Source organism: Pristiophorus japonicus, chromosome 8 (genome assembly GCF_044704955.1).
Source record: "Pristiophorus japonicus isolate sPriJap1 chromosome 8, sPriJap1.hap1, whole genome shotgun sequence".
In the NCBI taxonomy this organism is placed as follows: Eukaryota; Metazoa; Chordata; class Chondrichthyes; family Pristiophoridae; genus Pristiophorus; species Pristiophorus japonicus.
In genome coordinates this window covers 36,916,504-36,931,013 of record NC_091984.1, presented here as the reverse complement: position 1 = coordinate 36,931,013, position 14,510 = coordinate 36,916,504, and the positions used below count along the sequence as shown (strand labels likewise).

Genomic DNA, 14,510 nt, shown 5'->3' with positions numbered 1-14,510 from the left:
TATTAAATCCCCCTTCTCATCTTCTAAGGGACCAACATTTACTTTAGTCACTCTTTTCCATTTTATATATCTGTAAAAGCTTTTACTATCTGTTTTTATGTTTTGCGCAAGTTTACCTTCGTAATCTATCTTTCCTTTCTTTATTACTTTTTTAGTCATTCTTTGCTGTTGTTTAAAATGTTCCCAATCCTCTAGTTTCCCACTAACCTTGGCCACCTTATACGCATTGGTCTTTGATTTGATACTCTCCTTTATTTCCTTGGTTATCCATGGCTGATTATCCCTTCTCTTACCGCCCTTCTTTTTCACTGGAATATATTTTTGTTGCGCACTATGAAAGAGCTCCTTAAAAGTCCTCCACTGTTCCTCAATTGTGCCACCGTTTAGCCTGTGTTTCCAGTCTACTTTAGCCAACTCTGCCCTCATCCCACTGTAGTCCCCTTTGTTTTAGCATAGTACGCTCGTTTCTGACACAACTTCCTCACCCTCAATCTGTATTACAAATTCAACCATACTGTGATCACTCATTCCGAGAGGATCTTTTACGAGGAGATCGTTTATTTTTCCTGTCTCATTACACAGGACCAGATCTAAGATAGCTTGCTCCCTTGTAGGTTCTGTTACATACTGTTCTAAGAAACAATCCCGTATGCATTCTATGAATTCCTCCTCCAGGCTACCCCCTGCAATTTGAGTTGACCAATCGATATGTAGGTTAAAATCCCCCATGATTACTGCCGTTCCTTTTTCACATGCCTCCATTATTCCCTTGATTATTGCCCGCCCCACCGTGAAGTTATTATTTGGGGGCCTATAAACTACGCCCACCAGTGACTTTTTCCCCTTACTATCTCTAATCTCCACCCACAATGATTCAACATTTTGTTCATTTGAGCCAATATCGTCTCTCACAACTGCCCTGATATCATTCTTTATTAACAGAGCTACCCCACCTCCTTTCCCTTCTTGTCTATCTTTCCGAATCGTCAGATACCCCTGTATGTTTAATTCCCAGTCTTGGCCACCCTGCAACCATGTTTCTGTAATGGCCACCAAATCATACCCATTTGTAATGATTTGTGCTGTCAACTCATTTACTTTATTTTGAATGCTGCGTGCATTTAGGTAGAGTGTTTTAATCCTAGTTTTTAAACCATGATTTTTAGTTTTGACCCCTCCTGCAGCCCCTTTATATTCAGTGGCCGTTTTTGTTTTTTCCTTGGGTTTCTCTGCCCTCCACTTTTACTCATCTCCTTTCTGTCTTTTGCTTTTGTCTCCTTTTTGTTTCCCTCTGTCTCCCTGCATTAGTTCCCATCCCCCTGCCATATTAGTTTAACTCCTCCCCAACAGCACGAGCAAACACTCCCCCTCGGACATTGGTTCCGGTTTGTACTGGTCCCACCTTCCCCCAGAACCTGTTCCAATGCCCCAGGAATTTGAATCCCTCCCTGCTGCACCACTGCTCAAGCCACGTATTCATCTGCGCTATCCTGCGATTCCTACTCTGACTAGCACATGGCACTGGTAGCAATCCCGAGATTACTACTTTTGAGGTCCTACTTTTTAATTTAGCTCCTAGCTCCTTAAATTCGTCTCGTAGGACCTCATCCTTTTTTTTAACCTATGTCGTTGGTACCAATGTGCACCACGACAACTGGCTGTTCTCCCTCCCTTTTTAGAATGTCCTGCACCCACTCCGAGACATCCTTGACCCTTGCACCAGGGAGGCAACATACCATCCTGGAGTCTCAGTTGCGGCCGCAGAAACACCTATCTATTCCCCTTACAATTGAATCCCCTATCACTATTGCTCTCCCACTCTTTTTCCTGCCCTCCTGTGCAGCAGAGCCAGCCACGGTGCCATGAACTTGGCTTCTGCTGCCCTCCCCTGATGAGTCATCCCCCTCAACAGTACTCAAAGCAGTGTATCTGTTTTGCAGGGGGATGACCGCAGGGGACCCCTGCACTACCTTCCTTGCACTGTTCTTCCTGCTGGTCTTCCATTCCCTAGCTGGCTGTGGACCCTTCACCTGCGGTAAGACCAACTCGCTACACGTGCTACTCAGGTCATTCTCAGCATCGTGGATGCTCCAGAGTGAATCCACCCTCAGCTCCAATTCCGCAACGCGGTCCGTCAGGAGCTGGAGGCGGATACACTTCCCGCACACGTAGTCGTCAGGGACACCGGAAGTGTCCCCGAGTTCCCACATAGTACAGGAGGAGCATATCACGTGACCGAGCTCTCCTGCCATGACTTAACCCTTAGATACCCTTAAATTGGCAACAACAATGTTAACAGGTTACTTACTGATATAAAAAATAAAAAGAAAAGCTACTCACCAATCACCAGCCAATCACTTACCCCATTGGCTGTGACATCACTTTTTGATTCCCTTCTACTTCTATTTTGCCTTCTCTCCCCGCTGCAGCTTCACCAGCTCGGCCTCTCCACACACCTGGGCCTTTATAGACCTCACCAACGCCACACACTCCCACCTCTCGGACTGTCGCCGCCTCTCCACACACCTGGGCCTTTATAGACCTCACCAACGCCACACACTTCCACCTCTCGGACTGTCGCCGCCTCTCCACCCACCTGGGCCTTTATAGACCTCACCAACGCCACACACTCCCGCCGCCTCTCCACACACCTGGGCCTTTATAGACCTCACCAACGCCACACACTCCCACCTCTCGGACTGCCGCCGCCTCTCCACACACCTGGGCCTTTATAGACCTCACCAACGCCACACACTCCCACCTCTCGGACTGCCGCCGCCTCTCCACACACCTGGGCCTTTATAGACCTCACCAACGCCACACACTCCCGCCTCTCGGACTGTCGCCGCCTCTCCACACACCTGGGCCTTTATAGACCTCACCAACGCCACACACTCCCGCCTCTCGGACTGCCGCCGCCTCTCCACACACCTGGGCCTTTATAGACCTCACCAACGCCACACACTCCCGCCTCTCGGACTGTGGCCGCCTCTCCACACACCTGGGCCTTTATAGACCTCACCAACGCCACACACTCCCGCCTCTCGGACTGCCGCCGCCTCTCCACACACCTGGGCCTTTATAGACCTCACCAACGCCACACACTCCCGCCTCTCGGACTGTCGCCGCCTCTCCACACACCTGGGCCTTTATAGACCTCACCAACGCCACACACTCCCACCTCTCGGACTGTCGCCGCCTCTCCACCCACCTGGGCCTTTATAGACCTCACCAACGCCACACACTCCCGCCGCCTCTCCACACACCTGGGCCTTTATAGACCTCACCAACGCCACACACTCCCACCTCTCGGACTGCCGCCGCCTCTCCACACACCTGGGCCTTTATAGACCTCACCAACGCCACACACTCCCACCTCTCGGACTGCCGCCGCCTCTCCACACACCTGGGCCTTTATAGACCTCACCAACGCCACACACTCCCGCCTCTCGGACTGTCGCCGCCTCTCCACACACCTGGGCCTTTATAGACCTCACCAACGCCACACACTCCCGCCTCTCGGACTGCCGCCGCCTCTCCACACACCTGGGCCTTTATAGACCTCACCAACGCCACACACTCCCGCCTCTCGGACTGTGGCCGCCTCTCCACACACCTGGGCCTTTATAGACCTCACCAACGCCACACACTCCCGCCTCTCGGACTGCCGCCGCCTCTCCACACACCTGGGCCTTTATAGACCTCACCAACGCCACACACTCCCGCCTCTCGGACTGTCGCCGCCTCTCCACACACCTGGGCCTTTATAGACCTCACCAACGCCACACACTCCCGCCTCTCGGACTGTCGCCGCCTCTCCACACACCTGGGCCTTTATAGACCTCACCAACGCCACACACTCCCACCTCTCGGACTGTCGCCGCCTCTCCACACACCTGGGCCTTTATAGACCTCACCAACGCCACACACTCCCACCTCTCGGACTGTCGCCGCCTCTCCACACACCTGGGCCTTTATAGACCTCACCAACGCCACACACTCCCGCCTCTCGGACTGTCGCCGCCTCTCCACACACCTGGGCCTTTATAGACCTCACCAACGCCACACACTCCCGCCTCTCGGACTGTCGCCGCCTCTCCACACACCTGGGCCTTTATAGACCTCACCAACGCCACACACTCCCGCCTCTCGGACTGTGGCCGCCTCTCCACACACCTGGGCCTTTATAGACCTCACCAACGCCACACACTCCCGCCTCTCGGACTGCCGCCGCCTCTCCACACACCTGGGCCTTTATAGACCTCACCAACGCCACACACTCCCGCCTCTCGGACTGCCGCCGCCTCTCCACACACCTGGGCCTTTATAGACCTCACCAACGCCACACACTCCCGCCTCTCGGACTGTCGCCGCCTCTCCACACACCTGGGCCTTTATAGACCTCACCAACGCCACACACTCCCGCCTCTCGGACTGTCGCCGCCTCTCCACACACCTGGGCCTTTATAGACCTCACCAACGCCACACACTCCCGCCTCTCGGACTGTCGCCGCCTCTCCACACACCTGGGCCTTTATAGACCTCACCAACGCCACACACTCCCACCTCTCGGACTGTCGCCGCCTCTCCACACACCTGGGCCTTTATAGACCTCACCAACGCCACACACTCCCGCCTCTCGGACTGTCGCCGCCTCTCCACACACCTGGGCCTTTATAGACCTCACCAACGCCACACACTCCCGCCTCTCGGACTGTCGCCGCCTCTCCACACACCTGGGCCTTTATAGACCTCACCAACGCCACACACTCCCGCCTCTCGGACTGTGGCCGCCTCTCCACACACCTGGGCCTTTATAGACCTCACCAACGCCACACACTCCCACCTCTCGGACTGTCGCCGCCTCTCCACACACCTGGGCCTTTATAGACCTCACCAACGCCACACACTCCCGCCTCTCGGACTGCCGCCGCCTCTCCACACACCTGGGCCTTTATAGACCTCACCAACGCCACACACTCCCACCTCTCGGACTGTCGCCGCCTCTCCACACACCTGGGCCTTTATAGACCTCACCAACGCCACACACTCCCACCTCTCGGACTGTCGCCGCCTCTCCACACACCTGGGCCTTTATAGACCTCACCAACGCCACACACTCCCACCTCTCGGACTGTCGCCGCCTCTCCACACACCTGGGCCTTTATAGACCTCACCAACGCCACACACTCCCACCTCTCGGACTGTCGCCGCCTCTCCACACACCTGGGCCTTTATAGACCTCACCAACGCCACACACTCCCGCCTCTCGGACTGTCGCCGCCTCTCCACACACCTGGGCCTTTATAGACCTCACCAACGCCACACACTCCCACCTCTCGGACTGCCGCCGCCTCTCCACACACCTGGGCCTTTATAGACCTCACCAACGCCACACACTCCCACCTCTCGGACTGCCGCCGCCTCTCCACACACCTGGGCCTTTATAGACCTCACCAACGCCACACACTCCCACCTCTCGGACTGTCGCCGCCTCTCCACACACCTGGGCCTTTATAGACCTCACCAACGCCACACACTCCCACCTCTCGGACTGCCGCCGCCTCTCCACACACCTGGGCCTTTATAGACCTCACCAACGCCACACACTCCCGCCTCTCGGACTGTCGCCGCCTCTCCACACACCTGGGCCTTTATAGACCTCACCAACGCCACACACTCCCGCCTCTCGGACTGTGGCCGCCTCTCCACACACCTGGGCCTTTATAGACCTCACCAACGCCACACACTCCCACCTCTCGGACTGTCGCCGCCTCTCCACACACCTGGGCCTTTATAGACCTCACCAACGCCACACACTCCCGCCTCTCGGACTGTCGCCGCCTCTCCACACACCTGGGCCTTTATAGACCTCACCAACGCCACACACTCCCGCCTCTCGGACTGTGGCCGCCTCTCCACACACCTGGGCCTTTATAGACCTCACCAACGCCACACACTCCCACCTCTCGGACTGTCGCCGCCTCTCCACACACCTGGGCCTTTATAGACCTCACCAACGCCACACACTCCCGCCTCTCGGACTGTCGCCGCCTCTCCACACACCTGGGCCTTTATAGACCTCACCAACGCCACACACTCCCACCTCTCGGACTGTCGCCGCCTCTCCACACACCTGGGCCTTTATAGACCTCACCAACACCACACACTCCCGCCTCTCGGACTGCCGCCGCTTCTCCACACACCTGGGCCTTTATAGACCTCACCAACGCCACACACTCCCACCTCTCGGACTGTCGCCGCCTCTCCACACACCTGGGCCTTTATGGACCTCACCAACGCCACACACTCCCGCCTCTCGGACTGTGGCCGCCTCTCCACACACCTGGGCCTTTATAGACCTCACCAACGCCACACACTCCCGCCTCTCGGACTGTCGCCGCCTCTCCACACACCTGGGCCTTTATAGACCTCACCAACGCCACACACTCCCGCCTCTCGGACTGTCGCCGCCTCTCCACACACCTGGGCCTTTATAGACCTCACCAACGCCACACACTCCCGCCTCTCGGACTGCCGCCGCCTCTCCACACACCTGGGCCTTTATAGACCTCACCAACGCCACACACTCCCGCCTCTCGGACTGCCGCCGCTTCTCCACACACCTGGGCCTTTATAGACCTCACCAACGCCACACACTCCCGCCTCTCGGACTGCCGCCGCCTCTCCACACACCTGGGCCTTTATCGACCTCACCAACGCCACACACTCCCGCCTCTCGGACTGTCGCCGCCTCTCCACACACCTGGGCCTTTATCGACCTCACCAACGCCACACACTCCCGCCTCTCGGACTGTCGCCGCCTCTCCACACACCTGGGCCTTTATAGACCTCACCAACGCCACGCACTCCCGCCTCTCGGACTTTCGCACTTTCCCAAATGCATTCGATAAGGTTCCACATAAGAGACTGTTAGCTAAAGTTAAAGCTCATGGAATTGAAGGCAAATTATTGACCTGGTTGGGAGATTGGTTAGGTGGTTGAAGACAGAGAATAGGGATAATGGATATGTACTTAAATTGGAAGGAAGTGATTCATGATGTCCCACAAGGATCTGTGCTGGGGCCTTAACTATTCACTATATTAAATAATGAATTAGCTAATATAATAGAGAGCCATATATTCAAGTTTGTTGATGACACAAAGATAGGTGGCGCACTAAGTAGTGTAGATGGGAGTACAACATTACAAAGAGATGTTGATAGATTAACTGTGGCTGATGGATTTCAAAGTAGGTAAGTGTGAGGTCATCCATTTTGGACCTAAGAAAGATAGATCTGAGTATTTTTTAAATGTAAAAAGCTAGAAAAGGTGAAAGTCCAAAGAGATTTAGGGGTCAATGTACCCAGATCACTAAAATGTAGTGGTTACATACAAAAAAAATCATAAAAGGCTAATGGAGGGCTAGAATATAAAGGGGAGGAAGTTTTGCTATAGCTCTACAGAGTCCTGGTTAGACCACATCTGGAGTACTGTGTACAGTTCTGGGCACTGCACCTTATCAAAGATATATTGGCCTTCGAAGTAGTGCATCACAGATTCACCAGAATGATACCAGGGATCCAAGAGATAAATGATGAGGAGCAATTACATAAACCAGTCTTGTATTCCTTGGAATATAGAAGGTTAAGGGACTTAGGATTTTGAAAGGAATTTATAGGGTAGATAGAGATGTTTTCTGCTGGTGGGGGAGTTTAGGATAAGGGGACATACCTTAAAATCAGAGCCAGGCCATTCAGGAGAGAAGTTAGGATACACTTCTTCACACAAAGAGTAGTAGAAGTGTGGAACTCTCTCCCACAAAAAGCAGTAGATTAATCATTTTAAATCTGAGATTGATTTATTTTTTGCTAGCCAAGGGTATTAGGGATATGGAGCCAAGGCAGGTGGATGGAGTTAGGATACAAAACAGCAACTGAATGGCAGAACAGGCTCCAGGGGCTGAATGGTCTACTCCTGTTCCCATGTTCCTACTCTTTATCCACTGAGTTGGCAATATATTATTTTCCACTTTCGGAGATGATAGGAAAATGTGATAGGCATCCGGTTTATTCTCCAGCGAGTGTTTTATCACAATTCGGGGCTCGTTGTTGAACCTGGGCATGACAATCCGTAATCCATCAACAAGGATCCAGGTTCTAAAGATATGTCAATGTAATTAAATTGGGCATGCACCTGAAATCAGCAGCAATGATTGGGTGGATTTGATGACCAACTAATATTTACCATTGTGTTTAAATATTTTTGCATATATCACCTGAACCTGATTAGCTCCTCTCCAAAAAAAAGGGCAAGTACTAATGGGAGCGCTGCAGAAGTTATCTATCTAACTTCATAATGACACAATGTCATGCAATAATGGGCTGATATAAAGAATTACATCATGGGAATATTGACTTTAAAAAGCTGTTAAAACCTTTTGATTCCTTTTCTCCATCCTACAGATTAATCACTAGTGAAAGATTATCTAAAGCAGGCCATCAAAATGAACATATGAATAAAGCATGAATTTGAGCTGATTAGGCATGTGGTTGCATACCATCACTAGCAATAGCTCGTGGGCGATATGAAGTGTAGGGAGTTTCATTCTTCCAGATATCCTCTTCACTCTCAGCGACAAGCAGTGAATTACATACATGGCTGTCATGCAGATCCTGAAGCAGCAAACGCTGTGACAAATGGAAAAGAAAGAAAAAGTATAGAAAAATATGGATTACTGGCCAGAATATGCAGTGATGCAGAGCTACTCATCAACACACAGGCCAAACATCATCACGCGTTGTATATTGCTAATGACATGTTTAGTCAAGAGTGCAAAGACCAGTCAATTTGACAATACCAAGCTTAAGGGTGTGCCAGGTGGTGTCAAATAATAAGAAATGGATTCATATCCATTTGGTGCTGCACTGGAACTCTCTCCATCCTAATCTCACTTAGAATCCTTCTTGGACATCAATGAGAGGAGACCTGCTAAAGCATAAGCGCAAATTCTCCAGGGAAGCACTTCGCTTCAGTGTTTACAAAACAGAAGGATACTGGGATGGAAATAAATCCTGAATTGGTTAAAAGGGAGATGAGAGATATTATAATAAATAAAAGGAGAGTATTAGATAAGCTAGTTAAGCTTAGGACAAATAAGCTAAAGGGGGACAAAGTATCAGGACCTGATGGGATAAATCCAAGGACTCTGAACAAAATGGGGGAAGAACAGGCAGAGAAATCATATTTCAGGCCTCTAAATGTGTAGTAAATGTGTGCCAAAGGACGAGCGAGTGGTCAATAGCATATCCATTTTCAAAAACAGAGCTAACCCGGATCATTACTGTTAAACTAGTTTAGCATCTACTGTCGGGACAATTTTTGAATCTTTAATTAAAAAGATGAAATTACTAAATATCTTGATGAAGAGAAAATAATTAGAAAGAGCCAACACGGATTTCAGAATGGAAGATCACGCTTGATAAACCTGATAAGAGTTCTTTGAGAAAGTGGCATATATGTTGGACAGAGTATACATGGACTTGCAGAAAGCCTTTGGCAAGATATCACACAGGAGATCATTGGAGAACATGAAGGGGTATGGAATTAGGGGAGGGGAGAAAAACTGGATTAAAAACTGGAATGGAAGAAAGTTGGAATTCAGAGATGCTTCTCAGAGTAGTTGGAAGAGGGTAGCGGTGTCCCACAGAGCTCTGTTCTGGATTGCTTCTATTAACTGTGTATTTCAATGATATAGAAAGAAGAAAGAACTTGCATTTATACAGCAGCTTTAACAACCTCAGGATGCTCCAAAGCACATTAACAGCCAATGACTGAGCACAGTCTCAGGATCAAAGGAAACTACAAGGGGATATCAATAAGATGGTGAAATGGGCAAGAAAAGTGTCAGGTGAAGTTCAATATGGTAAAAAACAAATAATTATGCTTTGACAGACAAACAATGAAGAATTGGGTAGAAAGGCCTTTGAAGGAAAGGGTAAGATAGGGATATGAGAACAGAGGCCAATTCCAGCACAGAGCTCATAATCATGAGAATTGTGACATTCAAGAACTGCAGATTCTTGCTATTAATAAACGTGGATGGGAATGATTCATTTGTTAGGCAACATGATTTTCTGTCATGTTCTTAAAAATACTTATAAAAGGTAATTGAGTACAAAAGTTCCTCAAGGGACAAATCCCAGCTCTGGTTAATGTCTTTCATCTCTTTGATTCCCAGAAGAATGTCAAAGCCCCAACACATTAACAATTTATAGTGTTTAGAAATAGAGGGGGAATTTTAACTCCCAAGAATGTGTGGGTTGGAGGTGGGTGGGGAGTTAAAGAATTGATTTTTTGAACACGACCCGGCTCCAATGCGTCCACTACCGGAGGTACATCTGGATGCCTGCGAGTGACCTACTCACAAGAGTCGGGGTTTTAATCAGTTATCGCAGCAATTAAAGCAGCAATTATGAACTCGGGAAACTGACCAGTGAAACAGAGGCGAGATTGAGCTATAGTTCAGGTGGGTATTTAAATTTGTGATTGTTCCATCTAAATAAAAGCTCACTTATTATAACCGATGGCTCAATTCTCTCTGGCAAATATTTGTCAGAGCTTGCTTGTGTGGATATAGCTTTTTCTAAACTTTGGAGGCTTTCAAACTGACAAGATCAGGATGGGAGGTGCGTTGGATATGTTTGGCAGCACATCAGAAGAGGAAGAACATCACCATCCACGGCAGCGACAACATGCTGTGGTGGGATCAACATGTTCACAGGAGTGGGGGTTCCACAGGAGAGCTGCCAAGGTCGCAGGAGGCACTACCCACGTCACAGAGTTTACAGACAGAGGCTCAGCTGCCTTGACCTCTCGGAAGAGCAGTGCTTCTGCAGACTGAGGGTGTCACGTCAGGTGGTGGCAGACATCTGCAGTCTCCTAGCAGATCTGCTCCCAGGCGGGCATACATTGCTTTGAAGGTCACCACTGCCCTCAATTTTTTTTGCTTCTTGTTCCTTCCAGGGCACTACCAGAGTCATCTCAATGATCTCGCAGTCCGTTGCACATAATTACAAAAAGCAGGTGACGGATGGATTGTTTGCCATGGCTGGAAGTTATACAATCATCATAGGAGTTCCTCGGAATCGAGAAAGACTTGCTTCCACTCTAAAAATGAATTCTTAGGTGACTGAATAGTCCAATACGAGAAACATAGTCCGTGTCACAGGTAGGACAGACAGTTGTTGAGGGAAAGGGTGGATGGGACAGGTTTGCCGCACGCTCTTTCCGCTGCCTGCGCTTGATTTCTGCAAGCTCTCGGCGATGACAATAGCCAATCTTCCTCATATTTCTGGGGAAAAGTATGTCCCTCCTGCTCCGAACTGCACCCAGCAATAATTCCAGTGATGCATCATTGAATCTGGATGCAGCCTTTGCACTATGTGCACCATCCATCATGAACATCTCCCATTTCAATTGGTACATTGTCCCTTTAAATACAGGTGCGATCACGTCATGTGATACACATCACGTCCGTTGCGCAGCTTGGAGACATGAAACCCGGAAGTCAAAATGAATTGCTTTAATTCAGTCGTGATCGCAGATTCCAACACACTGAGTTGACTTCCAGGGCTGGCCCACAGAATTCCACCCTCCCGCCCCCACCATCCCCCAGGCTCAGAAGCCATTTTCAGGTAAATATCGGGGCCAAAATCTCTATTCTGAAAATTAAACCAATGTTCAACCTCATATTTATAATTACCTGGTTGACTACACGGCAAATCTCGCCAATTTTTTTAATCACTGTTCGATAGAGGCGCAAGTATTCGAGTTCTTCCACTTCCTCAACTGTAGATTCATCCTTTATCCCAATAAGATTTCTAGAAAAATATAAAAAATATTACGAGCATTTAACCAGGAGCAGAGGTGGGATGACTGTTAACATTAAAAAGTCATGGATTTAATTGTAAATTTATTGAAAAATGCAAGTAGACTTAGAATTCACAGAACATCTGGCAAGTACATATTTTAAACATAAATCACATATAATATTGAATTACCTACTTTTGTCTTCTTTGTTTGACAACTGCAGTTCAACCTCCAGATACAAATAAACTATGGCTATTATTCCCTTTAGATTTTATTACACATACTACCTGAACCTTTCACCCACTTAAATATAAAGCAAGTAAATCATATTACTTAGAGTTACAAGTTTGGCTGGCATCTTATACTCACCGTGTGTGAGAGTAAACTTCAACTCGATCATAGTGAATTTTGATAATCAGCCAAAATTCAGGCATCAGTGGGCACTTGGGGTCCTGCTCATTCATGGTGGCACCTTCACACTCAGAGTCACTGCTACCTCCATCATAACCTGTTCATGGCCCAGAAAACAAAATCAATGCCCAAATTGCTTGAGGTCTGACAAATATCACTGCCTGAAATTGCTCAAGAGACAAGCAGAGTATCACAATCTGATGGCCTCCTTCATACCACCAAAGTATCAAAACTCAAATCTTTCAATCCAGAGATCGAGTAGTCCTATCCCCAAATAGCTTGGTGAATAAATGCACTAGATAATGGTGTGCTGAGCCAGAGGGGCCAAGAAATTCACATGTCTGATCCCTAATTTGGGCCTAGTTGGCAGATCATAGCTGGGGCTCGAGTTGGTCTCAATAACCCTGGAACAGAAAGGGAGAAGTCAGCCAAAGTTTCTGTCAGTGTTGAATATCCAATGATCATTGCTGGAATTGCAAGAGTGACTTCCCCACTGACACTATCCAGGCGCAGTCATAAATTATAACCAAAGGGGCGAGATAAAATATTGTGGCCATCTCTCATGGAACAGCACCTCAGTCTCCGTCAGGAGGGGTGAGATTTTAAAAAAACCTGGAGAAAAATTTGGAAAATGCATGGTGTTTAACGATCACTTACAAATGGACAGTCATTTCTTCAATGATCAAGTCGTAGAACATTAACACATTAAGACTATTTACGTAGTAGCTATCCAAGGCTTGATCCTAGCTAAGGTTATACTGTCTTTGATTAAAATAGTAGCATTAGAGACCAAGTAGGTGCAGACAAATGTACATATAAAAAAAATTGATGAGCTCGTAAATGCTCTAGGTCAAACAGATAAGAGGGGGAAGGAGGACTGAAGCTTTGTTTATGATGGTTGATTATTTATTTAGACTACATTGCCATATAATAAATGAGCTTATACTAATGCAATACAATAATGAAGATGAGCAACTCTAAGATTTAATATGTGGGCCAGCCTGAAGCATAAATGCTACAAAGGGCTTGTCTATGTCAGTAATTAGATCAAGACAGTAATGCTTTGTGAAAGCATATAAATTACTTCAGGCTGCCTTGCATACAGCTGAAAGAAATCTGATGTTGGCCCAGGATGCAGGCACAGCACAGGCAGAACAAATCTTTGCTTTATTTGGTGTTTCTCAGCTAGAAAACACTGGCTCTTACAATATGGCCTGGGGCTAGTTTCCAGCCGCCTGCAGCACCCTAACGACTTGTTGGAGCATGCTGTGTGCAAATTGGCTGCCGCATTTTCTACATAACACGAAGCTGTAAAGTGCTTTGGGACATCTGACGGTTGTGAAAAATGCTATTTAAATACATCTTTTTTGTATCTTCTTGTCTCCGTTCACAGCCTGCCTTGTTAATAGATGTTGGCCAAGCTTTGATTCAGCGCTCTCTATCGTGTGAAAAATAGGAAACGATCAAATACTATGAAGAAGCCGAATGTTCCCAGATTCCACACTGCAAATAGTAGAATTAGCCAATAGAACAGAAACAACAGAAAATGCTGGAAACACAATTGATCAGTCAGCATTTTTAAAAGGAAAAAAAAGGCAGGTTACTGTTTCCGGCATGTTAGAGCCAAAATGTTAACCTCTCTTTTCTATTTACAAATGCCCACCAACCTATTATGTATTTCCACCATTTTATTTTGGTTTCAGATTTCCAGCTTTTTTTCTTTTTATTTACATTAGTTAATAGAACTATTAGTTTTACAGTTTTTGATTTTCTTTCTCCACCTCTTTTTGTGGAGAAATGGCTGGCTACCACTTGGAAAAAGCCCACAGTGACATGAATGAAATTGTGAGTTCAGTGTGTAAGAAAAAGGAGGCACTGATCCATGTTTCATCGCTCCATAATGCAGCAATCAAGAAATTGACTGTTGAGCAAGGTGGTGAACCTCAACCAAAATTTGGGCTTCAACAAGATTTTAGTGAGAAGCACTTAGCTAGAATAACATTAAAAAATACATTCTTCTAACCAGTTAGGAAATGTTGCTTGGTTGTAGGTACAAAACTTTATGTAAACTTCAATGTTATCTATTTTGTATCATGCGCTTTTAGAATGAAGCACACGTGATCACCAGCTGATGAGATTTTAAATATTTTTAAAATAAGGGTCCATTAATTTGGAAGAATTCCTTTTTATGAAAATGGCAGTCCAATGTGTGTTAATTACCACAATGT

The 14,510-nt window shown here is 47.8% G+C and overlaps 1 protein-coding gene across 1 annotated transcript in view; it reads right to left on the bottom strand.

Annotated features, from left to right (window-relative positions):
- szt2 (SZT2 subunit of KICSTOR complex) overlaps positions 1-14,510 on the bottom strand; it is a 259,721-nt gene that overhangs the window by 132,434 nt on the left and 112,777 nt on the right. Inside the window, exons 41-43 of the mRNA XM_070886683.1 lie at positions 12,241-12,379; positions 11,765-11,882; positions 8,561-8,690 (exon numbers count right to left, since the gene is read on the bottom strand). Of these exons, the coding sequence (XP_070742784.1) occupies positions 8,561-8,690; positions 11,765-11,882; positions 12,241-12,379 (387 nt within the window). The remainder of the gene's footprint in view (positions 1-8,560; positions 8,691-11,764; positions 11,883-12,240; positions 12,380-14,510) is intronic.